At 39.7% G+C, this 27,767-nt stretch overlaps 1 protein-coding gene across 3 annotated transcripts in view; it reads left to right on the forward strand.

Annotated features, from left to right (window-relative positions):
- Nucleotides 1-27,230, forward strand: part of nhsb (Nance-Horan syndrome b (congenital cataracts and dental anomalies)) — a 59,850-nt gene extending 32,620 nt beyond the window's left edge. Inside the window, exons 2-13 of one of the 3 annotated variants that reach the window (XM_040011192.1) lie at nucleotides 11,637-11,789; nucleotides 11,875-12,011; nucleotides 13,913-13,960; nucleotides 14,192-14,236; nucleotides 14,361-14,402; nucleotides 14,717-14,779; nucleotides 15,605-15,797; nucleotides 16,859-16,990; nucleotides 17,343-17,495; nucleotides 17,775-20,963; nucleotides 21,204-21,327; nucleotides 21,485-27,230. In XM_040011192.1, the coding sequence (XP_039867126.1) occupies nucleotides 11,637-11,789; nucleotides 11,875-12,011; nucleotides 13,913-13,960; nucleotides 14,192-14,236; nucleotides 14,361-14,402; nucleotides 14,717-14,779; nucleotides 15,605-15,797; nucleotides 16,859-16,990; nucleotides 17,343-17,495; nucleotides 17,775-20,963; nucleotides 21,204-21,327; nucleotides 21,485-22,118 (4,913 nt within the window). In that variant the 3' untranslated portion in view covers nucleotides 22,119-27,230. Of the gene's footprint in view, nucleotides 1-11,636; nucleotides 11,790-11,874; nucleotides 12,012-13,912; nucleotides 13,961-14,191; nucleotides 14,237-14,360; nucleotides 14,403-14,716; nucleotides 14,780-15,604; nucleotides 15,798-16,858; nucleotides 16,991-17,342; nucleotides 17,496-17,774; nucleotides 20,964-21,185; nucleotides 21,328-21,484 lie in introns of all 3 variants that reach the window. The other 2 variants (XM_040011193.1, XM_040011194.1) reach the window with 2 other exon arrangements.
- Nucleotides 27,231-27,767: the final 537 nt, after the last annotated feature.

A 27,767-nucleotide genomic window follows, 5' to 3' on the forward strand; every position in this document is an offset into this window, starting at 1 on the left:
ATACTGCCACTGTTCTATCGAAATTTAAAATGAATGTCCTCATATGTGAATAGATTTTTTCTCAGAAACAAAAATCTGTTAAAAAAAAAAAATCTGTTTTTACATTCATCAGGTCCCAATCAGCCCAAATAGCAAAGAGAAATTAAAAATACATGCATGTCTTAGGAGGTTAAAGGTAGCAAGTACGTTAGTGAAAGGTCGGTAGTGCTTACTGTTTTATTTTAAATTTCAGCTTTAAAGAACTTTTAGCAACATGACGTTGCTGCTGTTGATCATACATTATATTAGCAAGTCAGTCTCAAAAACAGTGTGTATCTTTTGACAAAAATATATACAGAAGTAGCCATTTATATGGTATCAGAGTTACAATCATAATCATCAAGCTAAGAAAATGCAAGAGAAAAATACCGAGCGTGATCCCTCCATTAAAACAAGTCTGTAAAAGCTTGTTTTAAGTGACTTAAAAGATGAGACTGATAAAAGTGATTTGGTTAAGCTTCTCAGGCAGAGGAACCCATTAGGGTCCTATCTGAGAAGCTCAGGTTACGAAGCAGTTAATATGTGGTTGAAAGGTCTCTGATCTTGCACTGATGTTTCATAGATCACTCAGTACCACAGCCCCTGACAAACAACCCCAGGGACGCCAAGCTATTAAGGACTTCCCAGCAGTCCTGTTTAGGAAATGTGCTGTAAATAACTGAGGCAACCCATGAGCAATGTCTGTACATTTAATATTCGGAGCCATGTGCTCTCTTTGTCTGCATATTGACCACTGCGGGGAAGCGTGCAGGGACACGTGGTGGCTTTAGATGTGTGTTCAAATATTGCTGGTGTGTCTCCCGGGCATGGCAGGAGGCTGAAAGCTCCTTGATCAGACTGCCAGATCCACCAGCTCTTCTCCAAAGTCAGAGCTCCAGATTACAGCAGATTACCAGGCGGGGTGCGCTTACACTCTCTCTTTCTGTGAGTGCGTGCTGTTTATTTTACACCCACATGGGGATCATGACCCTGATAGTCAGTTCAGACAAAGACAAAGTTTCTCTAAAGAGGACACTGCATTATTGAAAAAAAGCAACAAAAAAAAAGCACCATTGAGCTCAGCTTTTCAAACAGTAGACTCATTTTTTTCCCCTCTTCTTCAGTGTTGCAAAGTTCTTCAAATATTTGACTGCATCAATGAGAGATGTTATAACCGCACAGCATGTCTTTTAGATCACGGCCATACATATTCCCAGCATGTGGTGGATTAATACATTAATACGTTGACGCTGAAGCCCCCTTCCACATATTACCGCATCATAAAGAGATTATGGTCAGGGACAGGCCATGCCCAGGCAGGAATCTACCATCTGATACAGGCACATGGGGGTGAATCACAGGGACAACAGGGATGGCATACAGACGTGTAGTCCTGTCACTCTTTGTTAGTGTCATGAGGCTGTCAGTAAAGCAGTGGAACATCCACATATTCTGTGGACAAGAAAGAAATAGTCCTTTATAGTGATATGTTGGGCCAGCTGAAGGGAGGAGAAAGCAGGGATAGCAGGTGGGTGGGTGATGATGAGGAGGAGGAGGAGGGAGAGGTCTGTGTATGCAGATGTTGTTAGTTGTTGTTAGATGTTGGGCTTGCACAGGAATGGTTTAGAAAGGTCTGTAGCTTTAAATAAGGTGTTATTACTGAGAAACAGATGATAAGGAGTCTAAAAGAGAAAGGAGGACCAACAGACGAAGACACAGAGGGAGAAAAGAAAAAGAGGAACTATACAGCTGCTGACTATGGCTTTGGCTTGTCTTGGTCTAGGGTGCGTCCCTGTGCGATCCAGAGGTACTGTCTCCAACGTCAAGTGTATCTTAAACTTCTTTCTTCCTGTTTAGTCCTTATTTTGATTGTCTAAAATGTTCATTGGATTTTTATTAGGACAGGACCATTCTCCTGTGTTGATTTTATATCATTTGTAGAATCAATGTAGAATATTGCCGTATCCATATTTTTGGGAGGGAGTGGTGTATTAGGCTGTATATATAGAGTGCTCAAACACAGATATCCATTTAGTGTTAATAATGCATAACTTTAAACCTTTGTGTATACTGTATTCACAAATTAATTTACCTGCCTTCAAATTCATATAAATTTGAGTGACATCCCATTCTTAATCCAAAGGGTTTAATAGGATGTCGGCCCAATCAGCTGCAACTCTTCTAGGAAGGTTAATTCAAAAGTTTTAGGAGTGAGCTTAAGGGAATTCTTGACCATTCTTTCAGACACTGATGTTGGATGAGAAGGCCTGGCTTGCGGTCTCCACTCTAATTCAACCCAAAGGTGTTCTATCAGTTTGAGATCAGGGCTCTGTGCATGCCAGTCAAGTTCTTCCACACCAAACTTATTCATCCATGTCTTTATGGACTTTGCTTTGTGCAAAGTCTATGTTGCACAGTCATGTTGGAACAGGAAGGGGCCGTCCCCAGAATGTTCCCATAAAGTTTGGAGAGTTCCATTTCTTCTGGAACTAAAGGACCCACCCCATAATTCCCCCTCCATCAAACTTTACACTTGACACAATACATTCAGACAAGTACTGTTCTCCTGGCAACTGCCAAACCGAGACTCGTCCATCGGATTGCCAGATGGAGAAGTGTGATTCGTTCCTCCAGTGCTCTAGAGTCCAGTGGCGGCGTGCTTTACAATGCTTTCCATTGCACTTTCATATAATGTGATGTAAGGCTTGGATGCAACTGCTCGAACATGGGAACCCATTCCATGAAACTCTTTATGCACTATTCTTGAGCTAATATGAAGGTCACATAAGGTTTGGAAGTCTGCAGCAACTGACTCTGCAGAAAGTTGGCAATTTCGATGCGCTATGCACCTCAGCATCTGCTGACCATGCACTGCGATTTTACGTGGCCAACCACTTTGTGGCTCATTTGCTGTCACTCGCAAACGCTTCCACTTTGTTATATACTATTAACAGCTGACTGTGGAATATTTAATAGTGAGGAAATTTCACAACTGGACTTATTGCACAGGTGGCATTGTTTCACGGTACTATGCTGGAATTCACTAAGTTCCTGAAAGTGATTCATTCTTTTACTCGTGTTTGTAGAAGCGGTCTGCATGCTTGATTTTATAAACCTGTATTGTCTACCAAGCATTTTGTCACATAGTGATGCAGTGGTAGTACTGTTGTTTTACAGCAAGAAGGCCCTGGATTCAAATCCATCAACTGGTTGGGGACTTCCTACATAGAGTTTGCATGTTCTCCTTGTGGGATAAATGGAAGAAAATCTATGCATGTGGTTAGAAAAGAAAAGAATTAAGTCCTTTTCAGTTGTCAAGATCAGGGAAACTAGCGATTAGAGAACCAGGAAGATATAAAAGCAATTTTTTTGTGCCAAGGTATAAACATGTTTATTTCTGCCATGAATTTTTTGGCATAGAAGTCAAAGGGACTGGCTTTTAAGCACTTCCATGTTGGAATCTAAGTTGCCACTTTGTATAAACGTTTAGTTGATTGAGTTTTGTACTGTTGGTCACAAGTTTAAAAATATATATTGTATGCCATTGTATATTGTTTAGATTAATAGACATTAATCAGTAAGTCAACCTAAAGATTGACTGATTCAATTAATTAGTTTTTATAACAATAAGCCTTGTACAGCAAACGATTATACTGCCATTTTATAGGGGTTGGAAAAAAATTGATACAGCATATATAAGTATATTTTGTCTGTCAATATTGTATTGATACAGTCACACAAAATATTGATATTTTATTATAATAAATTAAAATACTCCAGGAATACTACAAACAAAAGGGCCCATCTTGCCAATCTCTCAGAGAGATTGGCAAAGGTTGGCAAATAATTGGTACCTCATTTATAAATGTAGACAGACTGCCAACATGTTGACTAAGTATTTGTAAAATGAGCGCAACTTGAGGGAACAGGGAGGTTGCTTTGAGTAAATGTTAAAATTAAATGTGAATTTTTGTCTATGTAGACAGCAACAGATATATGATTTTTGATGATTAATCACTGATATTTGCTGTATTATCAGAAGCTGATTTAATTTAACTGCAAACTTGATCCCATTCAATCGCAGACTGATGGCAGTCTTATGACAACATTTACGGGACCTTTTAGTGACAAAGAGATATGGAAAGTTTAAATTGAAGGACATCATTTTCCCAAAAAAAACTTTGATTAAAAAAAGTTTGATAAATTGCAATAAATGATAATGCAATACTCATATAGAAAATCGCAAAATGTTAAAAATTGCAATAATATTGTATCGGGAGCAGTACTGGGGTAAAGACTCAAGAAAAATAATGTATTATACAATACTCGTTATTTCAGTAATACATTTAAGTTAAGCAGTATGTTACTTGGTCACTCACCGCAGAAAGTGATTCATTACACTACTTATTATTGTATCATTACTCTATAAAATTACCTGAAATTATTACATCATTACCAGTTAACAATATAAACCTATAGGCTACAGTCCCACACACCAACACAAATCCCTACCCTAATGGTGACACACGTAGGATCTTTCTTTAGTATTTGCACATGAAAACACAGCCGGCAACACAAAGCAAAGATGAAAAGCAGCCCAAAGAGACTTTAAAGCAATCGCCACAGTGATTCTACTTTAGAAACATGAAAAGGTAGAAAGAGGCTACAAGTCTGAGTTCTCATTCAATTCAATTCCACTTTATTTACATACAGCGCAAAATCACAACAACGTTCAACTCAAGGCGCTTTATACTGTAAGGCAGAGAGCCTTCAATAATAGAAATCACTCCCTTTGCTACCTGGTGAAGATCAGGGTCTGGCTGCTGGGCAGGAGATAGCAAACACAGCGATAAAGTCACTCTGGATTCTTTGCTAGCTTTGTGTTAGCATGCTGTCTGTGCAGCTGCTTGCAAAGGGCTAAAGTTGTATGAGCAGCATAATGTAGCTGGATGCCACTTCAACTTTACCATCGCACTCTCATCCTATTGTGCAATAAAAATTAAAGTAATTTCCGTATCTCCACTCCTCAAAAGCTGTATTGCTGTACCACTGTGCCATTTTTCTCTTTCCACACATGAAATAAAATCAGCTGATCGTAGCTTGTAATTGTAACTGTAATGTAAATACAGTAACGCTTTACATTACTGTGTTACTGAAAAATATCATGTAATCACAGTAACGTGTTACACCCAGCAAAGATCCTGAGTGAAGTATTGTGATAATATCATATCGTGGGGTGTCTGACGATTCACACCATTTACATCTTTATAGTCATTTGTACTTACACTGACCACTCAAAATACTTTAATACAGTACACTATTCCATGCATGAGCATATTATCTACCTCACATTCTCAGCCAGTTCAGAATCACCAGTTACCCACAGAGACACAAGGAGACCATGCAGATTCCACAGAAAAAGGCCACAGTGGACCAGGAGGAGATACAAAACCAGAATCTCAGAAAATATGAGATGTTGCACCGTTTGAGTTGCCATACGCTCACAGTGCAATTTTCCTCAGCAGAACTGGCTGGCTTGTGTTTCTTATATAACAGCTGTCTACTATGACAAGATTCTGCAGCTACTGCCTAGGGAGTATACTGCCTGACCCAGATACACCCTAATACATTCTACTAATGACTTACATTCACTCACATCTGCACAAGAGAGATTGAAAGAGATTAAAAAAAAAGAGATACAAAATCTGTACATATATATATATATATATATATATATATATATATATATATATATATATATACTATATATATATATACACTCATAGATATATTATATATATATATATATATATATATATATATTATAACACATATATATATATATATATATGATGGGGGTTATATATAATATATATATATATATATATAGTAATACAGTGGGGCAAAAAAGTATTTAGTCAGCCACCGATTGTGCAAGTTCCCCCACTTAAAATGATGACAGAGGTCAGTTAATTTGCACCAGAGGTACACTTCAACTGTGAGAGACAGAATGTGAAAAAAAAAATCCATGAATTCACATGGTAGGATTTGTAAAGAATTTATATGTAAATTAGGGTGGAAAATAAGTATTTGGTCACCTCAAACAAGGAAAATCTCTGGCTCTCACAGACCTGCAACGTCTTCTGTAAGAAGCTTTTCTGTCCCCCACTCGTTACCTGTATGAATGGCACCTGTTTGAACTCATCATCTGTATAAAAGACACCTGTCCACAGCCTCAAACAGTCAGAATCCAAACTCCGCCATGGCCAAGACCAAAGAGCTTTCGAAGGACACCAGGAAAAGTATTGTAGACCTGCACCAGACTGGGAAGAGTGAATCTACAATAGGCAAGCAGCTTGGTGTGAAAAAATCAACTGTGGGAGCAATCATCAGAAAATGGAAGACATACAAGACCACTGATAATCTCCCTCGATCTGGGGCTCCACGCAAGATCTCATCCCGTGGGGTCAAAATGATCATGAGAACGGTGAGCAAAGATCCCAGAACCACACGGGGGGACCTGGTGAATGACCTGCAGAGAGCTGGGACCAAAGTAACAAAGGTCACCATCAGTAACACACTACAACGGCAGGGAATCAAATCCCGCAGTGCCAGACGTGTTCCGCTGCTGAAGCCAGTGCATGTCCAGGCCCGTCTGAAGTTTGCCAGAGAGCACATGGATGATACAGCAGAGGATTGGGAGAATGTCATGTGGTCAGATGAAACCAAAGTAGAACTTTTTGGTATAAACTCAACTTGTCGTGTTTGGAGGAAGAAGAATACTGAGTTGCATCCCAAGAACACCATACCTACTGTGAAGCATGGGGGTGGAAACATCATGCTATGGGGCTGTTTTTCTGCCAAGGGGACAGGACGACTGATCCGTGTTAAGGACAGAATGAATGGGGCCATGTATCGTGAGATTTTGAGCCAAAACCTCCTTCCATCAGTGAGAATTTTGAAGATGAAACGAGGCTGGGTCTTCCAACATGACAATGATCCAAAACACACCGCCCGGGCAACAAAGGACTGGCTCCGTAAGAAGCATTTGAAAGTCCTGGAGTGGCCTAGCCAGTCTCCAGACCTCAACCCCATAGAAAATCTGTGGCGGGAGTTGAAAGTCCATGTTGCTCGGCGACAGCCCCAAAACATCACTGCTCTCGAGAAGATCTGCATGGAGGAATGGGCCAAAATACCAGCTACTGTGTGTGCAAACCTGGTACAGACCTATAGTAAACGTTTGACCTCTGTTATTGCCAACAAAGGTTATGTTACAAAGTATTGAGTTGTATTTTTGTTATTGACCAAATACTTATTTTCCACCCTGATTTACGAATAAATTCTTTACAAATCCTACCATGTGAATTCATGGATTTTTTTTTCACATTCTGTCTCTCACAGTTGAAGTGTACCTCTGGTGCAAATTACTGACCTCTGTCATCATTTTAGGTGGGGGAACTTGCACAATCGGTGGTTGACTAAATACTTTTTTGCCCCACTGTATATATATATATATATATATATATATATATATATATATATATACACACACACACACACACACATACATATATATATTTTTTTTTTTCTTTCTTTTTTGGAGTGTGCCCAAGCTCTCAAGCTGTTATAAGTGCCACCAGTCCTCCTGCAGATATTCAGCACACCCAACATGGCGAGAGAAAGGAAAGTGCATGTGGCAAAACTGTGTTCATCCAACACTGTCAGTGTAATAAAAGCAGCTGTTTGACATATAGGTGCTTCAATTTGCTGTTTGGTTAATTGCAGTGTTACAGCATTGCAACTGGGTTGCTAATTTTGGGGTTGTAACATCTGAACACACAATAATTGTCCAGTTGAAACAAACTGACATTTTTCTGCCTTTAAACTTAGATAAACATACTGTTGATCTAAGAGTTGATACAACATAAAATGCTATCTTTTTCTCATCTGTTTGTTTTCTCCGTTTCTCATCAATACTTTTATGAAGTTGTTGAAGTTGTTCAGCAAATCGTTTTGAGATCTCTCTTTACCGTCTGCATGCATTTATCACAAAATTTGGTTTGATATTCTCAGGCATTTACTCTCTTTTGTACTCTACTTTTTTCTTTCATACTTCCCCCTTCTGCAAGTTGCTGATACTGCATCTGCAAATATCACAGTTTGGGGAAACAGAGACTTAGACGTAGAGTGAAAAAGAGAGCAATGATGGATAAAAGAGAGAAAGCTGGCAAGATACAGGACTTTAAATCAGCATTCATGCTTTCAGTTTGTTCAGTTTAATCTGACTTGATTAAGATCATACCACACGTTATGAGTACTCATATAGAAATGCTGGTTGTACTAAACAGCAACAATGTACCAATTTAATGGACATAATGTGGTACAGACACTCAACTTTTCTTCCAGCTTTGGTCAATATATTTTGCTTGTCTGTCCTACTTGTAATGAAACTAAAATATATTTTCGTTTCTCTTAAAAAAGTTCAAGTTCTTTTCTTCGGCTGTGTGAAGTCTTGCTATATCTTCAAAAACATTATCTTTATGAATTATACAGATGTGAAATCTAAAAAAGTGACTTTGTCTGTAACTGTAATTTGTAATGGTTTGTTTGATGTCACTGAACTGACCCTGTGTTTTTTAACCTTGTAGTTTACATGAGCCAAATGCTGTCTGATTATAATTGGATGCAGGCACATATAAGGAAAGTTGCGTGGCTACTGACATACAGTGTGGCTTCCAAGGATGCAAGTGTATTTTGAATTATGAGTTATAAGACAATTGATTGCATAAGCTAAAGAGCTTAACAGCATGTATCGGTCATTCTTTCACTTCTTGTGTGAACATCAACTTTGAGAATTATATACAAATGATATATATATATATATATATATATATATATATATATATATATATATATATAGATAGATAGATAGATAGATAGATAGATAGATAGATAGATAGATATACAGGGAGTGCAGAATTATTAGGAAAGTTGTATTTTTGAGGAATAATTTTATTATTGAACAACAACCATGTTCTCAATGAACCCAAAAAACTCATTAATATCAAAGCTGAATGTTTTTGGAAGTAGTTTTAAGTTTGTTTTTAGTTTTAGCTATTTTAGGGGGATATCTGTGTGTGCAGGTGACTATTACTGTGCATAATTATTAGGCAACTTAACAAAAAACAAATATATACCCATTTCAATTATTTATTTTTACCAGTGAAACCAATATAACATCTCCACATTCACAAATATACATTTCTGACATTCAAAAACAAAACAAAAACAAATCAGCGACCAATATAGCCACCTTTCTTTGCAAGGACACTCAAAAGCCTGCCATCCATGGATTCTGTCAGTTTTTTGATCTGTTCACCATCAACATTGCGTGCAGCAGCAACCACAGCCTCCCAGACACTGTTCAGAGAGGTGTACTGTTTTCCCTCCTTGTAAATCTCACATTTGATGATGGACCACAGGTTCTCAATGGGGTTCAGATCAGGTGAACAAGGAGGCCATGTCATTAGTTTTTCTTCTTTTATACCCTTTCTTGCCAGTCACGCTGTGGAGTACTTGGACGCGTGTGATGGAGCATTGTCCTGCATGAAAATCCTGTTTTTCTTGAAGGATGCAGACTTCTTCCTGTACCACTGCTTGAAGAAGGTGTCTTCCAGAAACTGGCAGTAGGACTGGGAGTTGAGCTTGACTCCATCCTCAACCCGAAAAGGCCCCACAAGCTCATCTTTGATGATACCAGCCCAAACCAGTACTCCAGCTCCACCTTGCTGGCGTCTGAGTCGGACTGGAGCTCTCTGCCCTTTACCAATCCAGCCACGGGCCCATCCATCTGGCCCATCAAGACTCACTCTCATTTCATCAGTCCATAAAACCTTAGAAAAACCAGTCTTGAGATATTTCTTGGCCCAGTCTTGACGTTTCAGCTTGTGTGTCTTGTTCAGTGGTGGTCGTCTTTCAGCCTTTCTTAGCTTGGCCATGTCTCTGAGTATTGCACACCTTGTGCTTTTGGGCACTCCAGTGATGTTGCAGCTCTGAAATATGGCCAAACTGGTGGCAAGTGGCATCTTGGCAGCTGCACGCTTGACTTTTCTCAGTTCATGGGCAGTTATTTTGCGCCTTGGTTTTTCCACACGCTTCTTGCGACCCTGTTGACTATTTTGAATGAAACGCTTGATTGTTCGATGATCACGCTTCAGAAGCTTTGCAATTTTGAGACTGCTGCATCCCTCTGCAAGATATCTCACTATTTTTGACTTTTCTGAGCCTGTCAAGTCCTTCTTTTGACCCATTTTGCCAAAGGAAAGGATGTTGCCTAATAATTATGCACACCTGATATAGGGTGTTGATATCATTAGACCACACCCCTTCTCATTACAGAGATGCACATCACCTAATATGCTTAATTGGTAGTGGGCTTTCGAGCCTATACAGCTTGGAGTAAGACAACATGCATGAAGAGGATGATGTGGACAAAATACTCATTTGCCTAATAATTCTGCACTCCCTGTATATAGAGATATATATATAGATATATATATATAGATATATATATAGATATATAGATATAGATATATATAATATCTCATTTATGATGGGAGAAATTTTTGTTTGCTGAAATCTTTGTTGCAATAAAAACATGAAGGACTGAGAAATTTACAGTGGTCTGTTTGTATGTTCGGAGTTTAAGGTGTGGGTTTAGCTGCCACCTGCTGGTGTGTCAGGGCTTTGTCTCGTGTTTTCATCCACAAGACATACAGACTAGAGACTGTCAAATTCTGTCTGTAAACAGATTTGAAGAAGGTTGACTGGCTGAAGTCTTTCAGTGTGGAGCCTGCGTGTTCTCCCTGTGCCTGCGTAGGATCTCTTCGGGCACGCCAGCTTCCCCCTGCAAGCATGTCTAAAGACTTACTTGTTAGGTTAACTGGTGATTTTAAATTGGTCAAAGGTGTGAAGGTGGGAGTGAATGCTTGTCTTTCTCTCTGTGTTAGTCCTGTGACGGCTGGAATAGGCTCGAGCCTCCTAATGACCCTGAACTGAACAAATAGTTAAGAATATGGATCGAAGGGTATACTTGTATGTGTGTGCGCAAAGCACTCTGCAAAAGCCCTTTCTTCTAAAAGTAAATAGAGATTGCCTTCAAAACTATTTAAAATTCCAAAAGTGAAGTTATTTATGAATTAATGTCATATTAAATGAATGAAGACTACATTATATCTACATTTATTGTGCTGGCCTTCAGCACAACAGCAGCTTTCCTAATTTTATGCTAAAGCATTTGATGGGCAGGTTATTCAAGCATCTTGGGGAGCTTGTCATTTAGTGCATCTCTCTCCTGTTTCTTCACATGGTCCTCGATGATGTTGATCGCTTTTCCTTCTTCTCCTCATCATCAATTCATAGCATTGTTGTTTTGCTTCAATTTTTTTGGAGACAATTTTGATTTCTGCGCGTCCTGTTTATTTATGATGTAGAAACCATATTTTAGTTTGTGACTGGACACGCAAATTCAAGAGTCCCAAGTTAAAACTTAAACATGGATAGTCATATCAAAGATTCTATTTAAGAGAATTAATTGTGTCTCTCTCCTCTCATCTTAGCGGTGTCAAACCTCGACATAGAGAGCAAGCTGTCGGTTCACTATCAGGCTCCATGGCACCAGCAGCACAATGTATTTCATCCTTGCACCCGACCGCCGTGTCTGGAGGAGCTGCACAGAAACGCTCAGCTCAGTCTCAGAGCTCTGCACCGAGGTGAGAGAGGCAAAATCAGGGGCAAAGTTGCATTATGTACAAAGTATGGATTGGAAATTTGTACTCGTGTGTTCGGTTTCCACAGACGAACAACAGCAGCAGCGGTCCACGAGTCGGGAGAGAAACAGGGTGACCATCTCTATCTCAGTGGCGCCCCCCATGCCCACCTTCCCTTCGCCCCACACCATCCGGCGGCAACAGAGGAGTCGCCTGGCAAGAGCGGTAAGGATGACACACTAAGAGTAACATGAACTAAGAGTATGTTACGTTTAACAAACAGGGTGGAGTTAAGATGCGGTTCACTGTAAATGACAGCAACTACACCCTTGCTTCATAAATCCTCGTTTAGGACTGTGCATCTTATCAGTGGTCAGTTAATATCTGTAGCAAAAGTTGTGATAAAATTTGGTATTTGGCATCAGTATCTCCAAGATTCTTCTTCAGTCAAATGCATGTATTTTGATATTGCACCTTAACACTTATTGTTGACTCCTGTAAAACAAAATAAAAGAAGATAATATTTTCATATACTTACGGTGTCAGAGTTCCACCTCCCTCCACCCATATTTTGATTGCGATTCCTATGCAACACAAGTGATCAAACACACAATAAAGAAAGTTAGAGATTAATTTGATTGATATAATTTTTGCTGCAATCACATATTTTTATAGCGTGATAAAATTATCATTGTGAGTTATTTTGGCCATGATAGTTGTGTAAACCCGTCTTAAAACAATTCTGCCGTGTGGCTCCAAGTAGGAGAAACTACTCCATGCTCTGAACCAATATAATGTTTGCATTTGTGAATGTTGTGTGTGGAGCTCAAATGCAACAGATCCACTTGTCAAATCAGTAACAGTTTTGACAATTTTGAAAACGTAGCTTTTAAGGGAACTAAAAAAACTCCTAATAGAACTCTCAGGTCAGCTGATAAGTCTAGTTGTCCCTAGAAGCAGGCTAAAAACCAGAGGAGATCGGGCCTTTGCGATTGCTGCACCCAAACTTTGGAACAATCTGCCTCTTGAAACTAGGATCTCTTCATCACTTGACACATAATTTAATTGTGGCTGAGTTTTGTTCTTTGTGTGTGTTTGATCTACTTTTTACTTTTTTTGTCATGAACCGGGCCGTACAGTCATGACAAAAAAAAAAAACCCAGACATGGTTAGGAATGTATTCCAAGCTGCTTTATTCTTTTAAATAAATAAAACAGAAAAGAAACCCTACTGTCAAAAACAAACAGTGGTAAGTGTAATCAGTACCATCAGTAGTGTGTGAAGGGATGTATGAGTGGAAGATGATGCATCTAATAGTGTCAAAAGTAAAACACCAACCCTAACGCAGCCAAAGTCCAACCTGGTGTCTCAGAGCCAACCAAAACTATGCCCTAAAGGCTTTTTATATAGAGTCCTGGCACACTGGCCCAGGTGTTGCCAGTGTCACTGATTGTAAACGGGAACTCCGCCTCTCCAGTGCCTGCAAACAAGACACACATGACCCAAAAGGAAGGCAGGGTGCAGTGGGTCATCACAACTATGTACAGCACTTTGGTCAACCTGTGTTGTTTTTAAATGTGCTTATAAATGGTAAATGGCCTGTATTTGTATAGCGCTTTACTTAGTCCCTAAGGACCCCAAAGCGCTTTACACTACATTTAGTCATTCACACACTGGTGATGGCAAGCTACATTGTAGCCACAGCCACCCTGGGGCGCACTGGCAGAGGCGAGGCTGCCGGACACTGGTGCCACCGGGCCCTCTGACCACCACCAGTAGGCAACGGGTGAAGTGTCTTGCCCAAGGGCACAACGAAACTGTCCGAGCCGGGGCTCGAACCGGCAACCTTCCGATTATGAAGACGAACTGCCAACTCTTGAGCCACGATCGCCCACTTAAATATTTATAAATAGATTGATTGATTGATATGAAATCAGAAAATTGCTTACTTTGAATTCTGTGTACAGGTGACAATAAGCTGCTTAGATAAACTTAAAGTGTTTCCTTAACTGGTTCAAATTGCCGTGTGGTGCTGTTTGCACAACTTTTTGTTGGTTTTTATGAAATCTGTACTTCGTGTCTTCCAATAAAATGATAAAATATCTTATTCTAACTTTTGCATGCAGCAAGAGAGAGCAGAAAGGGAGCGAGACTTAGACTATCAACCCAGGAAGGTAAAACAGAAGTTTGTTTGTGATTTTTCTATTGACACATGCTAATGTGAAATTTATGTTATATGCACATTTGTGCACAGTTAAGGCTGTGTGTCTGGAACTATATGTTATCATGCTACATCTTTTATACCACTTCTATTTTTTTAATTGCTTTGGAACTTTTTTGTGTAGAGGTTGTGTGTTTTTTAATTACACTCGCTCTACTCTTTCTTGTTTCGAAAACTCTTGAAGGAGAAGCCTGTGAAAGAATCAGAAATCCAGACCATACAGAGAAAAGTAAGAAAGAACATTTACACTTGGCCAAAAATTGATCATTTTCAGTCCTGACAGACTTTACAACATTTGCCTGTATGTGTAAAAAAAATGCTTGCTTTTATGTGCGTGTTTCTTTCTACTACAGGAGAGGCCAAGAGAAGCAGATGTTCAGACGATCCAAAGAAAGGTAAGAAAGATGTGTCAGAGTGACATACCTGACATCTGATGTCAAATATGTTAGGAGATAAATGCAGGATTGTTACTATATAACATATGTTATAAAATTTCCTGGGTTTTGGGTTGAAGAACAGGAAGATGTAGCAGCATCGATTAAATATCTGTTGGGGAGAAAAGGTTGAAAAGAGTGCACCGCCTTGTTCAGTTGTCACCTTTTGATTTTCCTTTAATCTTTTTATTTGGAATTACTTTAAATCTTTTGGATTTCACATGTCACTTCATCGACTTAATTAATTTATTTTTTGTTATATTTTGTGTTCTTAGTTTGAGTGCTTTTACTCACTTCACCCTATTGAAAGTTGCATCTTCATTCCATGGAATAGAAAGGTACCAAGCTTTTTCGTTTTGATTTCTTTTTTTAATCTTCCTATCATATTACTTGTTTAGTAGTTTGAGTCATTCAGCTACAGCTTTCAGTGTGGAGTACTTTGAATTAGACTTAGCTATTGCATAGATTCATTGGACACATCATTACGTACGCCTTACTAGTGCTGGATTGGACACTTTTCCCCTCAATTCTTCATATCATACATTCAACATGGTGCTGGAAACATTCTTCAGAGGTTTTGGTCTGACAAGATAAACTCACAGTTGCTACAGATTTGTCAGGTACATATCCAGGATGTAAATCTTCTGTGCCACCACCACATCCCAAAGGTGATCTATTAGAATGAGATCTGATGACTGTGGAGGTCATTTGAGTACAGTGAACTCACTGTCATGTTCAAAAAGCCAGTTTGAGATGATTGGCACTTTGTGACATGATATGTTATCATGCTCAAAGCAGCCACCAGAAGATGGGTACACTTCTGTCACCAACAACCATACCACATTCAAAATCACTTCCCCATTCTGATTCTTTAATTTCATCTCTGTTGGGTAATTTTGACAATGTCTACAAACCTAAATATCTTGAGTTGCTGGCATGTGATTGGCCGAATAGATATTTGTGTCATTCATCATTTGAACAAAGTGTACCTAATGAAGTGTCCATGAGTGTATATGATATTGTTAGAGAAATTGTAAAAAAAAAAAAAAAAAAAAAAAAAAGATTCACCTCACCAATGTAAGTAGTTACTGTTAATCTGTAACTTTCTAAAATTAAATCCTAACGCACATTTAATGATACCAATATCTGCCTGTTTCTTACAGGCTACCTCTACAGGGGAAGGTGAAGGCGGTGAGGTCTTGGGAAGCAACAGAGCCCAGGCCTCAGCCCCCAGTGCACCTTCAACCCAGGATAAGCAGACAAACTGGTCAAAGGAAAACGTCCCACCATCAGATCACAAGTCATCTGGCGATTCTCATGCTATCTCTTCCTGTATCATCCCGATCAATGTCACAGGTAAGTTAAAGAAGAAAGAGAAAATAAAGTTGAAAAATAAACAGCATTTAAATCAGTTGATAATCTGAAACATATAATGCACAGGCCTTATTCGGTATGTGCTACAGCTCATTCATGGGCTGTTACTGTTAAACATATCTGTTCTGTTATTTGTAAATGTTGAAATCATAAGCTTTAATAGCTTAAGCTCTATTTAAGAACTACATACAAACTACATAGTTACTAGTAAATATGATTTTCAACACTGTTTTAAAGTACACGTTTGCACAGTCACTAAAAGAGGAAAGGGCAGTACTTTTACCATTTGCAATAGATCAAACGCTTTAAACCACACATTAATAGCAATAATAGGAACTTTTAATTGTAAACACAGAAATTAAGATGCAACTGAAGTGGCAAAGAAATATATTGCCTCAAAGAAAAGAACAGCCAAACCTGCTGTTTGCAGCAACTACTTGCGGCCTTTTACAACTATCACGGTTCTTTGGCCATACCATGCACATGTCTGGAAAGATTCCCCTTACTCTGCAATCTGTTGTGACCATCGTTCACCCATAGTTAATGGTATAGAATCGTACCGGATAGAAAATAAAAACTTGACAATTCTTATGGCTTAAACCCTATGGTGACTATTAAAACGCAGGTGTAAGGAGCATATGAACGTGCAAATGTTAGATTCTATTTACATGCATAGAAAAGGTGTAACTGGCCTCGATTGTGCAGTTTCTATATACACATACACAGAAAAAGAAACTGTACATTTTATTTGAAGTAAATATTCTAATCAATTGCCATATAGATGTTATGAATCTTGGTACCCTAGGCAGTTTATAGGGTAAGTTTAATCAAGATTGAACCAGTCATCTTGGAGGACTTCAGGAACAAACATACAGCCTACGCTAAAATCATTATAGCACGATGATGATGACTTTTACTGGCCTTTGTCAGGACCCAAACAGAGACTTTCTCATCTAGATATTCCCGAACCTGGGATCATACCAGATAGTTTCTTTAAAAAGATTATTAAACAACATTTTATATATACATTGTTGTTATTACAGGAGTTGGGTTTGACAGGGAAGCAAGTGCTCGATGCTCTCTAGTCCATTCTCAGTCAGTTCTTCAGAGGAGAAGGAAGCTAAGGAGGAGGAAAACCATAACAGGAATACCCAAAAGAGTACAGCACGATATGGGTATGTTATAATAAAATCCTTCTCACATAGTATTTTACTATACTATGTATTTTTGTACTTTTGGCAATAAAAAAGATGACATGTATTTTTTGCAAACAGCTAATTTGGTTCTCCATTTTTAAAGAGGCTTAAATGTGAATTATTTTGATCATGAGTTAAAAAACTTCACAATTATGTGTAAAGTTTAAAGATGCGAGCCAAAAGGATATTAAAAAACAAAGTTGTTGTTTATTTAAGGGTTCGTCTTCCTGCGGGGTTGTTTGTGGATATCACATTCTGAAGAAAAACTCAGATGAAAAAGTTAGCGCAGGATATTTCCGAAAGTAAAGACACTTTGATTCTTTGCTTTCAGATTCCGATGAATCACCTGTGGCAAGAGAGCGCACAGTGATTATCCATGCCAATCCACATCAACTCTCGCTCTGTCAGGAAGAACTCTCAGTCAGTGGTCGCCTCCATCACACTCGTGACTCTGGCTGCCAGACAGATGATTTTCTTATAGCATGTAAGTTTCTGATACTGGAGGAGGTTCTTTAGGGTGAGCACTTTTACCACACATTACAGCACGGTTCCTCCTTGATTAATCTACTCTGTTTTCAAAGACCCTCTAGATCCCATTGCATGAAAATTATCTCGAAGCTGCTTATCTACTTTCATCCCTAAACTTGATTAATTGATCTGGAATTATAATTAATTCTTTTTTGCAGTTACAATCTACAGGCCACATGCATTAAGAAATATCTCCATCTGTTCCCCTCTCTCTTTTCTGTTTTTTCATTTTCAGGTACAGCTGCTCCCTCCAGAAGGCGTATTAGAGCTCAGCGAGGCCATCAGGGAATTCCTGCCTCTTTGTCCCATTCAACAGGAAATATTTCTTCTCTTGGTGACCAATCAGACTCAACATACACCACAGCCACATCCCATGGTGGGCGATTGCGCTCACGTAGCCTTCCACGAGAGGGTGGACGTCTGATGGATAGTGATGAGGATGACGATGACAATTATGACGATGATGATGAGGATGAAGAATTGTCACCTTACGAAGCAGAGGACTTTATTCCAGCTGGCCCCAGTCCAAGAATGAAGATGATGATGATGAAGGATGAAGAGGAGAGCACAGATGACCAAGCAGCTCCAGAGCCGCTACAACTTGGAAGCCTAAAAAGGCTGCAGCGAACTGGGGAGAGAGACAGAGGAGGTGGAGGAGGTGGAAGCCCAGAGCATAGCTGGATGGAGAGGGGTCGTTCACGGTTACCACGCAAGGCTGACATGGGCAGCTGCGAGATCTCGTCAAGCTCAGATACTTTTAGTAGCCCTATTCATTCAGTGTCTACAACAGGAGTCTTAGGCAGCCATGTGGATCACAAAGAAGACCACCAGTCATCCAGCGGGAACTGGAGTGGTTCTAGTTCTACCTGCCCCTCACAAACATCTGAAACCATCCCGCCACCCTCTTCTCCACCCTTGACAGGCTCATCCCACTGTGATTCAGAGCTGTCACTCAACACCGTGCCCAATGCTATTGATGAGGGATTCTCCCTCGATCCCTCATATCACTCTGACCTCAGACCCCAAGGCCAGGGTCACAGATCAAGCTCATTCACATCCTCAGCCACAGACCAGCTGGATGATGCAGGGGTCAGTACAGCCAGTGAAGGAGAGTGGACATACCCTCCAGACCAAGATCAGACTGACCAAGATCAAGACCCTGACCAGACCCAAAACCTGAGCCAGAGCCATGGGGTAACCCAAGAGTACAGCTCTAAACATAGCCTTGAAGACCAAGCTGGCTTCAGTGACAAAACGAGCAACACTGAAACAGAGCCTGGCTCTCATTACCCATCTGATACAGAAGGTTTCTATTCCTCCTCTGTGCATATCAGAGAGTGTAATCAGAGTTATAGAGGATACATGTATAACTATGCAGACCAAGGGCCTGACTGTGGTCAGTCCAACACTGTGGCAGCACCACTATCACATGGAGTTTACCCTGAGCCCTCAGCTGACTTCAGAGCAGGCACTCTAACCCTGGGGAGGACATCTCGTTCATTAAGGAAACCGAAAGTCAAACCTCCACCACCCAAACGAACCTCCTCACTAAAGGAACCCAGTGGTAGTGTTGATGTCGGAACGGACACACAGGCAGATCAGGATCAACCAAAGATGGTTATTGAGCAGGAGCTTACTTTGTCTTCCACAGATATGAAGCTGGAACTGGACCTAGAGCTTGGAGTTGCTCCAGAACCATTACAGACATCCTGTTTAGTGGCAGAGCCTTTGGGAACATGGGGAATGGGACTGGGGGAAACCGTGGACATAGTAGAGCCCATGTCTTTCAGCTCTGCAGATACACACTCATTTAAAGATGAAGGTGCTGTGCAATCTGACTATGCAGACCTTTGGCTTCATAACAGTGAACTGAAGTCCAACAATGGTGAGTACACATCCATGTCCAACTCAAGCACCGCCACAGGCACTACTGTCATGGAGTGTATCAAGTCACCAGACAGCTCTTCCTCTTCCACAGAAACCCAAACCCAGGCCCCTACCCAGGCTTCAGACACCGTGGCAACTAGTTCACCACTCCCACCTGAAGACTTCAAACTAGGGTCTCCTGAGAAACTGGCTGGTCTGGCTTCACCATCAAGTGGTTATTCCAGCCAATCAGAAACACCTACATCAACCCTGCCCACATCTTCGGCAGCATTTTTCCCAGGACCATTGTCTCCTTCAACTGGCAAGAGGAAGCCCAAAGTGCCAGAGAGGAAGTCTTCTCTCGCTTCCCTGCAGCATTTCCCCAGAGATGGAGCTTCCATTTCCTCTTGCTATAAGAGAGACCCAGACTTTCCACCTCCACCTTCTCAGCTGGATCTCAGTATCCTTCATGGTGGCTATGTCAGACACACGTTATCCCACCGGACTTACCACATGCACACATTGCACCATAGCAAACACAGAGCTGCAAATGTTTTAGCCACTGGCACAAAGTTGTTGGCTCCTGAAGCATCAAATACCAACCCACCACCAAGTTCAAACTCTACATTAACAATTCCTAGTTCAAATCTGTCAGCGATAACACCGTCTGCTCTTCGATCAGTGCAGCTTCATTCTGTTAGCCAATCTGCAGATCCACAAATTACTTACACTACAGACCAGGAAACACCAAGTGTAACAGAAACTGCTACAAGACCCAAATGTCCTCCTAGTGCTTCTACTCTGGCTCCGCCACCTCCTAACACTAGGCCTCTCCCTCCTCGCAGACCTCCTCCTAGACCACCAGGTCACGAGCACACCTCCTCCCCTGAGCATGCACAACCAACACCTCCTGGCCGTCATCCTGATGGGCCTCCATCTTATGAAAGCCTGCTACTTAGACAGGACCGCTATGGACCTGGAACTTTCTGGGCTATGACTGCCTTCCGAACCCGAATGGACCCATCATCAGACCTCTCTGAGGACAGCTCACCTGTGCATCGACCTGTCCCACGTGCTCCCCATCCATCTCCTGTGGATCTACACACACACATCCATTCTCATAGAGAGTTCAGAGGGCTCACCCACTCATCTCGTGCACATCCTGAGTTTAGGGTTTTAGGAGAACGCTCCTTCTCCCAGGATGATGATGATGATGAAGATGAAGAGGAGGAAGAGGAAGAGCACGTGAAAGAACCCCCTAGACCTGTATGTCCCAGAGGAGGTATGCGATCAGATCATCCTCCACCCCCAGCATATGAGTTTGCTGGGGGATCCCACTCAGACTCAGGGCCCTGGGCTAGTCCAATCAAAGTGCCTGGTACCACAATGGAGACATTACATTCTTACCTAATCAGTGACCCAAGAAATAGAGGACACGAAGAACAGGAAGAAGAGGAGGAAGTGACATCAGGTGCTACCAGAAGTGCCCAGCAACAACAGCCACAGGAAAGCAAAGATGACTCCACGACTCCTGACACTGAGGATTACTTCAGTAAAGGTATGTTTCTAAACAAAATACCACTTCCAGAAGAAGTAGGGTATTATTTTGTAAAAAAATAAAGAAAATCTCACAAAATGCCATGATGTTTATTAATATTAAGCTGTTGTATCACAAAACAACATCAAAATTCTAAAAAAATAAAAAAAAAAGGCAGTTTAAGGGATGGCTATTTCATCAACTGTATACTAAGTGATCAGACAGCCAGATGACATGTGTTAGGGATGTTGTGTCCTACAGATTCCACACCCAGTGATAATTCGCTCTCCCCTCTGATGGATGACACCAAAGTGGATGATGACATCATTCTCACGTCACCCAATAAGACCCGGACAACTGAGGACCTGTTTGCCATGATACACAGGTACTGGTCAATATACTTAATTACAATGTCTATGCAGTGTTTGTAATATATCTATTTTCTAGATTATTTTTTGTACTGACTCTGCTACATGTTTATGTTTTCTGTTTATTCCTTGTCTGGACTTTAATTGTGACTGTATTGTGATTTCCTTATTTAGATCCAAGAGAAAGGTCCTGGGTCGTAAAGATTCTGGCGACTTAAATGCTAAGTCTCGTCTCTGCCCTCCAGTACCAGTGACCCCCAGCAACGTGTCCACCGTCATTATCCCTCCAGCACCTCCCCTCAACATTCCAGCTACCTTAGCCACTGCTGTTGGGTCACAACGAGCCCCTGTGCCAATCTATCGCAGCGCCAAGAAATCAAGTACGTCGAACGAGGAATTTAAACTCTTGTTGCTAAAAAAGGGAAGCAGAACTGATTCCAGCTATCGCATGTCAGCTACAGAGATTCTGAAAAGCCCTATTACCCCTAAAACACCAGGGGAGTCTGTCCAGGAAGGGCCCATTAGACAGGGAGAGGAGCCACCCTCTACGCTCCAGGAGACCCCCATTTCTGGCCTCGACCCAATCCAGATACCAGGTCTTTTTCCCAGGGCCAACTCTGAGAGTTTTGCATCGAAAACCCTGCCTATGTCGGCTGCATCTCGACAAGGACGTTCTCGGATACCCCCTGTAGCCAACAGTAGTCGCTACAGTACACGCAGTCGCCTCTACACAGCCCCCATGCAAGCCATTTCTGAAGGGGAGACCGAGAACTCAGATGGGAGCCCCCATGATGACAGATCATCCTAAAGCCACCCGATGCGTGATGTCCTCTATTCTTAGCTGTGCCCTGCATTTCAAACGGCCCCTTCTACTTTTCTTGGATGGCTGTGTCATCGAGGCCAATGGTGTAATTCTTATGACACACAAAATCTGACTGTTGCAGAAATAAATCCGGTTGTGGATATTTTATTCTATAAAAAGGTGTCAAACTGTTGTGAGGATTTGAACCATAAAGGTTATGAAAAACTATGAAAAAATAGTGTATTAAATAAATAATTCCCTCATCGAAAAAAAAATGCAAGACTTATTTTGATTGAACTATCTTTTTAAAAAAATAACGAAAGAAAGAAATAACGAGTTCAAAATGTTTGAAAAATTATAAAAAGAAATTTTGTGGAGTGTAGACAAGGTGCGTTTGTGTTTGCATGAGCAAGCACATGCAACATCCACTGATATTTCTACTTCTTGTGTTGTGAATGATGTGGGTGTGTGTATGTCATTGAGGAACTGCTTTCTTATTCAATTTAAAAATTCTTATGACAATTAATATTCTTTTAACTTGTGGTGCCCAAAGCATCAACTTCCTAGACTCCATATTCAATATTCCTGCCAACCAGCAAGGTTTGTCTCATTGTGGAAGTTATCTCTCAAAACAGCATTGACTTATTAGACTGGATTTCCATCTGCAGACCTGGCATAGAGAGTATATCACACAGAGCCAATCATATATTTCTTCACATAAATTATATCCAAAAAGATGACATGATGCATGTATTTTTGTAAAATTGCTTCTCAGAACATGATGATAAAGTTTCACCATGTTGCATGAACCTATATGGAAACATCCCCTGGATCCTGGTTTCTGTTGACATTTTTGTGGTTCTTTTGTATTATATGAATCTTTCTCTGCAGAAAGATTTGGTTGACATTTGTACCACATTGCCGGTGATCTAAACTGATTCGTCTTGGATTTGAGTGTTTAATAAGAAGGAGCAAGGGCTTGCGCCTATTTGTCTAAGATACATGCTAATTCTGGACAATCGCACAGTGGCCTTTCTCTACCAGAGGTGGTTTTAAGCAGGGAATTTGTAAATCTCTGCATGTATACATGGAGCTGTGCCATGTTTCACCAAAAGTCAACCATGAACCCAACCCTGAAATCTAGTATGCTTAGACTGATTAAAGATTTTCCAGCTGCTGGCCAGTCTTGCTGTGCTGACTTAAGTGGAAAAAAAGGTACATTTCAACCAGATTTAAATACACCACTGAGTGCAGATGGTGAAAATGCTTTAGATGGTTCTCAATCGGTTTGACTAGAGGTTCATTTGGAAAGGTATCAACTTCGCTTTTGCACTTCATGATTATTCAAGAATATTCCTTGAAAAGAAAATATATCTTATAGTGAAATGCATATGTATATTTGTACTGAATATAAAGAAAACTCATATCTATATAAAATGACAAACAGAAATTTTATAAGGAATCAATCTGAGTGTAGCAAAGAACAGGTCTCACTGAAAACATAACACATAAATCTTAGCAATGTACACTGTTCTCCTCTCCTTGTTGCCTCTCCTTCATTTGCACTGACCCAGTGTAGCATTAGACAGGTGAAAGCTCAACCCAGTGTCAGGTGTACACCATTTTGTCTTGCACTCCAAACCTCATATATTTCAAAATCTGAACGAGAGGAGGCAAGAGGAGGAAAGGACTGCATACATCCAGTGTTCAACAGTCAGCAGGGTACCGATTGCCTCGCTGCAGCCTTTTCTCTCCCACACCCGGTTTCGAGTGTGCTGTGAACTCTCTCTCATCCTTCAAATAAACATTACACAGTGTTTTACAGAAGCAAACTATCATCAGTGGAAAGCTTGAACTCTCACCTGCCTACCACAGCAAACGCAACACATACACGTCTTACATTCAGAGACCGTACTTCAATTGAAACCACTCACTGTATTCTGTGAATACCTCAGCAAGCATATTACTGTTTTATTGTAAATGATAGATAGATAGATAGATAGATAGATAGATAGATAGATAGATAGATAGATAGCAAACCACAACTGTTTGATACTCAGCGAATATCAATTGCAGAACTGACACTGTGTAAGATGGAGAGAGTAAAAAGCTGTGAACTGATTACTTTGACATTTATCATACTCATACTGCTGAAGCGCACCTGTTCCTGTTCACTGTTTTATTTGTTGTGTTTTCTGTCGCATGCAATAAGCAACAGTGGGGGGTGGGGTGGGGGTGGGGGTGGGCGAGGGAGAAGAAAAGAAAAGGACACCGCCAAATCATTATTTTTATCTGAGGGATGTCTCCATGAGAAGAGATTTTTGTATTTTCTGTTCAAACGTCAAGTTCAATAGTGTGTTCTATAGATGTACAAACTGTCTGGCTAATTCTGTTCTGTATAGTCGTGATCACAAACAGGGGTTTATCTTGTACTGTATATCTACTCACTGGACAATCATAGGTTATAAGAGACTGTAAAGAAAATTATCTAGAATCTGCTGGGAGGGAGAAATCTGAACACTTTCGGTGCTGGGTCCTAGTCCTGGTGGAGCTGTGGAAGTGAGAGAAATATTTTCCAGGAGAAACTGCTGATTATGTTTAAAGTGCATATGTGTACACGCCAGTTTCAATACAATGTACAAATAAAGAGTAAGCAAGGAAAAACATGAATTCGTAAATACAAAAAACTAGTTTGGATGTGATCAGAGTGTCACCATCTACTTTTGACTAATAGCTAAATATTTTGTTTCCCACTAATATTATTACTGAATAACTGAAATAAAATCATTTGTAGGGCTGTAACAGTATTACATGAAAAATGCAACGTGACTGTGAATTGCCATGTGAAATTCTCCAAACACTCAGTATTTGATCAGTTAAGTATTTGGCCTTTAGTTTAGTTTGTGATTTTTCCGTACTGTACCTGGCACTGACACCTTAAAGGTATTCCAAGACTGTTTCTTTTATTTGTAAGGAGTGGACAGAGGGGTTGACACATTTTGTAAGAAAGAGAAACTCTTGAGGTTGCCATGCAGACTCTAGTTTAACACTCTTTTCGCCCTCTAAAACCTAAGTCCTCAGCAGCTTGGGAATACAACAAAACAAGAATCTGTAACCTTTATGGATTTTTTTTTCAATCTGTTTCCAATATCCGCACGCAAGGGGAAGTTTGATGACAACCACTTGATATTTTTATTCAGAAGTGTACAGTATGGAATAACACTAAACAGACTTTTAAAAAAAAGTGACATAGAGGAGAAAAAATAAACACTGAAAACAAACTGTAAGTATTTAAAAGATGCTCCATGCTTAAAACTAGCTAGGACTTATCAGATTTGAATCACTTTTGTATTTTTGTATAAAAATGTAAATACGTTTTTAAAGAAAAAAAAATGTTGCAAATTCTTTCTTTTGTAAAATAAACAAATAAAAAAATTAAAAACAAAGAAAGTTTTTTTTTTCAAAGTTTACATGATTATTTCCAAGCCTTTGTATATTATGGAGCTGTGCAACACCTTCAGTCTTGTATTTATTTTGGGGGGCTTGGGGGTCGGGAGGTGGTTACAACATTGTGAAAATTCCATTACTCTATATCTAATTCATTTTAACAGCTCATCGGGCTGCTTAGTAACTGTGCGTAGAAAAAAAGCCAATAAATGTGATTGCAATGAAATGAAAGGCCTATTGTGTGACACTTCATTTCATCTCCGTCAGATCCAAAAGCACTGAGAGACTCTTCCCACTAGATGGTAGTGTTTTAACGTTCAGGCTCCTAGCTGCTATTCAGATTTTTCATGAGAAGGACCCAGCATTAACTAACTTTCCTTCACTATGGTTGGACCTCATGCTTGAATCCAGTCATACTAAATTAGGTACTGATACTTAGACAGTCCTCATTTTAAAATGTAAGGAGTAAAAAAAAGAAAAGAAAGAAAAGAAACATTGCCATATCTGTTCTGACCAGTAAACCTGACCACACTTTCCAAACAACAGATCTTGAATATTTAGTTACTAACCCAATGCAATAAAGAAAAATATCGTGAAGAAAAATATTACATTTTTAATAAGAATCTTAGACTAAAGGTGATGTACACAAGCTGAGATCATTTAATCAAAATTTGCACTTGTTCAAAAGATTTTGAAAGAGTAACTCAATACATTTACTGTATTTTTCGTTTGTTTGCTGGTTTGTTTTTCGGGGTATATAATTGTACATTGCCACGTCTCAAAATCTACCAGTTGTTGCCTACTGTCCATATTTACAGTGTCTCTGGTTATAAAGAAATACATGCATTATGTTATTTTATTTATCTGTTTTAAAAAGCTTTTATTTTCTCCAGGGGTTTTTTTGTTTGTCTTCTATCCCTGGTCCACAAATAGCCTGCTAATTATTGAATAAATAATTAATATCTTATCTCTCTCTCACTCAGACTCCATTTTCAGTCCCTCCAGCTGCTGTCCTCCTTTCACATTTATGAAGCTGTTAATAACTAATCGTGATGTCTTTATGTAGCTATGGTTTAGCTTAGCAGATAGCTTAGCTTAGATAGCTTAGCTATCTGACAACTACAAAGAAAGTTTGAAAAAACAAACTGTGGCCTTGGAAGGGGTATTACCACCTTTATATATTTACAATTACTGTTTCAAAGGTAAATATTATAGTTTTATTTTCACAACGAGTTATAGTTGCTTCTAAATCTCATACTACAGCACATTTTGTCAGTGAGTGCAGTGTGAACTGAACTTTCTCTTAGGGACCCAAGTCTCAAACAGCTCTTTGTTTACATATCTTGAAGCTAGCTGTTAGCCTCTGCAGTTAGCTAATGGTTAACTACCCATGTGCTCCTTCCTAACCAACCCCCGCTGTTACGTTATGTACTTAACGATTTTCCCTTTACACAAAAAAATAAATGAAATAAGATGATTTAAACTTTAAAAAAAAATACCCGTATTGACGAGAACTATGCACTGACACTGACTACTTCAACTGAAGTTGAAGTTACCAACTAATTCAACTGAATTAGACGGTAACATAAAAAAATAAATACATACATAAAAACACTCGATATAATTAATGTTCTCAGTCTGATTTATGAATGTTACGTGATTACTAACACGCAAAACAGACACATCACCTGTCGGGGCGCTGTTTGGGTTCAATTTGAGTGTAGGAACACTCGACGTCGTCAGGACTTAAGCATTCCCATTTTAGCGACCATGTTTAGCATATGCGTGTATTTCTGTTTGCAGTTTCCAGCAGCAATGTGAATTGAATGTGACTAATTCAATTTGCACTAAATAAAGAAAAATTGAAGTGTTACTGAATATTTTGAAGTCAATTTATTTGAGTACACACTGTTCATATTTATGATCTCTGTAATTATGAGAAAACCTATTACATTTATCTTCAGTGAATTATTTGCCCCAAGCCAAGGGCATTTGTTTTGGGGGTTTGTTTTGATTTATTTTTTTAAACCCTGCATATCTGTTTGATTCACTTTAGGGAGCAAAGTGCTCTCTGAGGGCAGTAATTTATCTCTATTGCTAATTTTTAACCGTTACTTCATATTAAATATATTGGCTGATTTCCCCAGATAGCCATGAGAAGAATATGATGTGTGTGTGTTTTTGTTTTTAAAGATTGTTTCTCACATA

The sequence above is a fragment of the Simochromis diagramma genome, unplaced genomic scaffold (assembly GCF_900408965.1).
Source record: "Simochromis diagramma unplaced genomic scaffold, fSimDia1.1 OVJJ01000603.1, whole genome shotgun sequence".
NCBI classification, from domain to species: Eukaryota; Metazoa; Chordata; class Actinopteri; order Cichliformes; family Cichlidae; genus Simochromis; species Simochromis diagramma.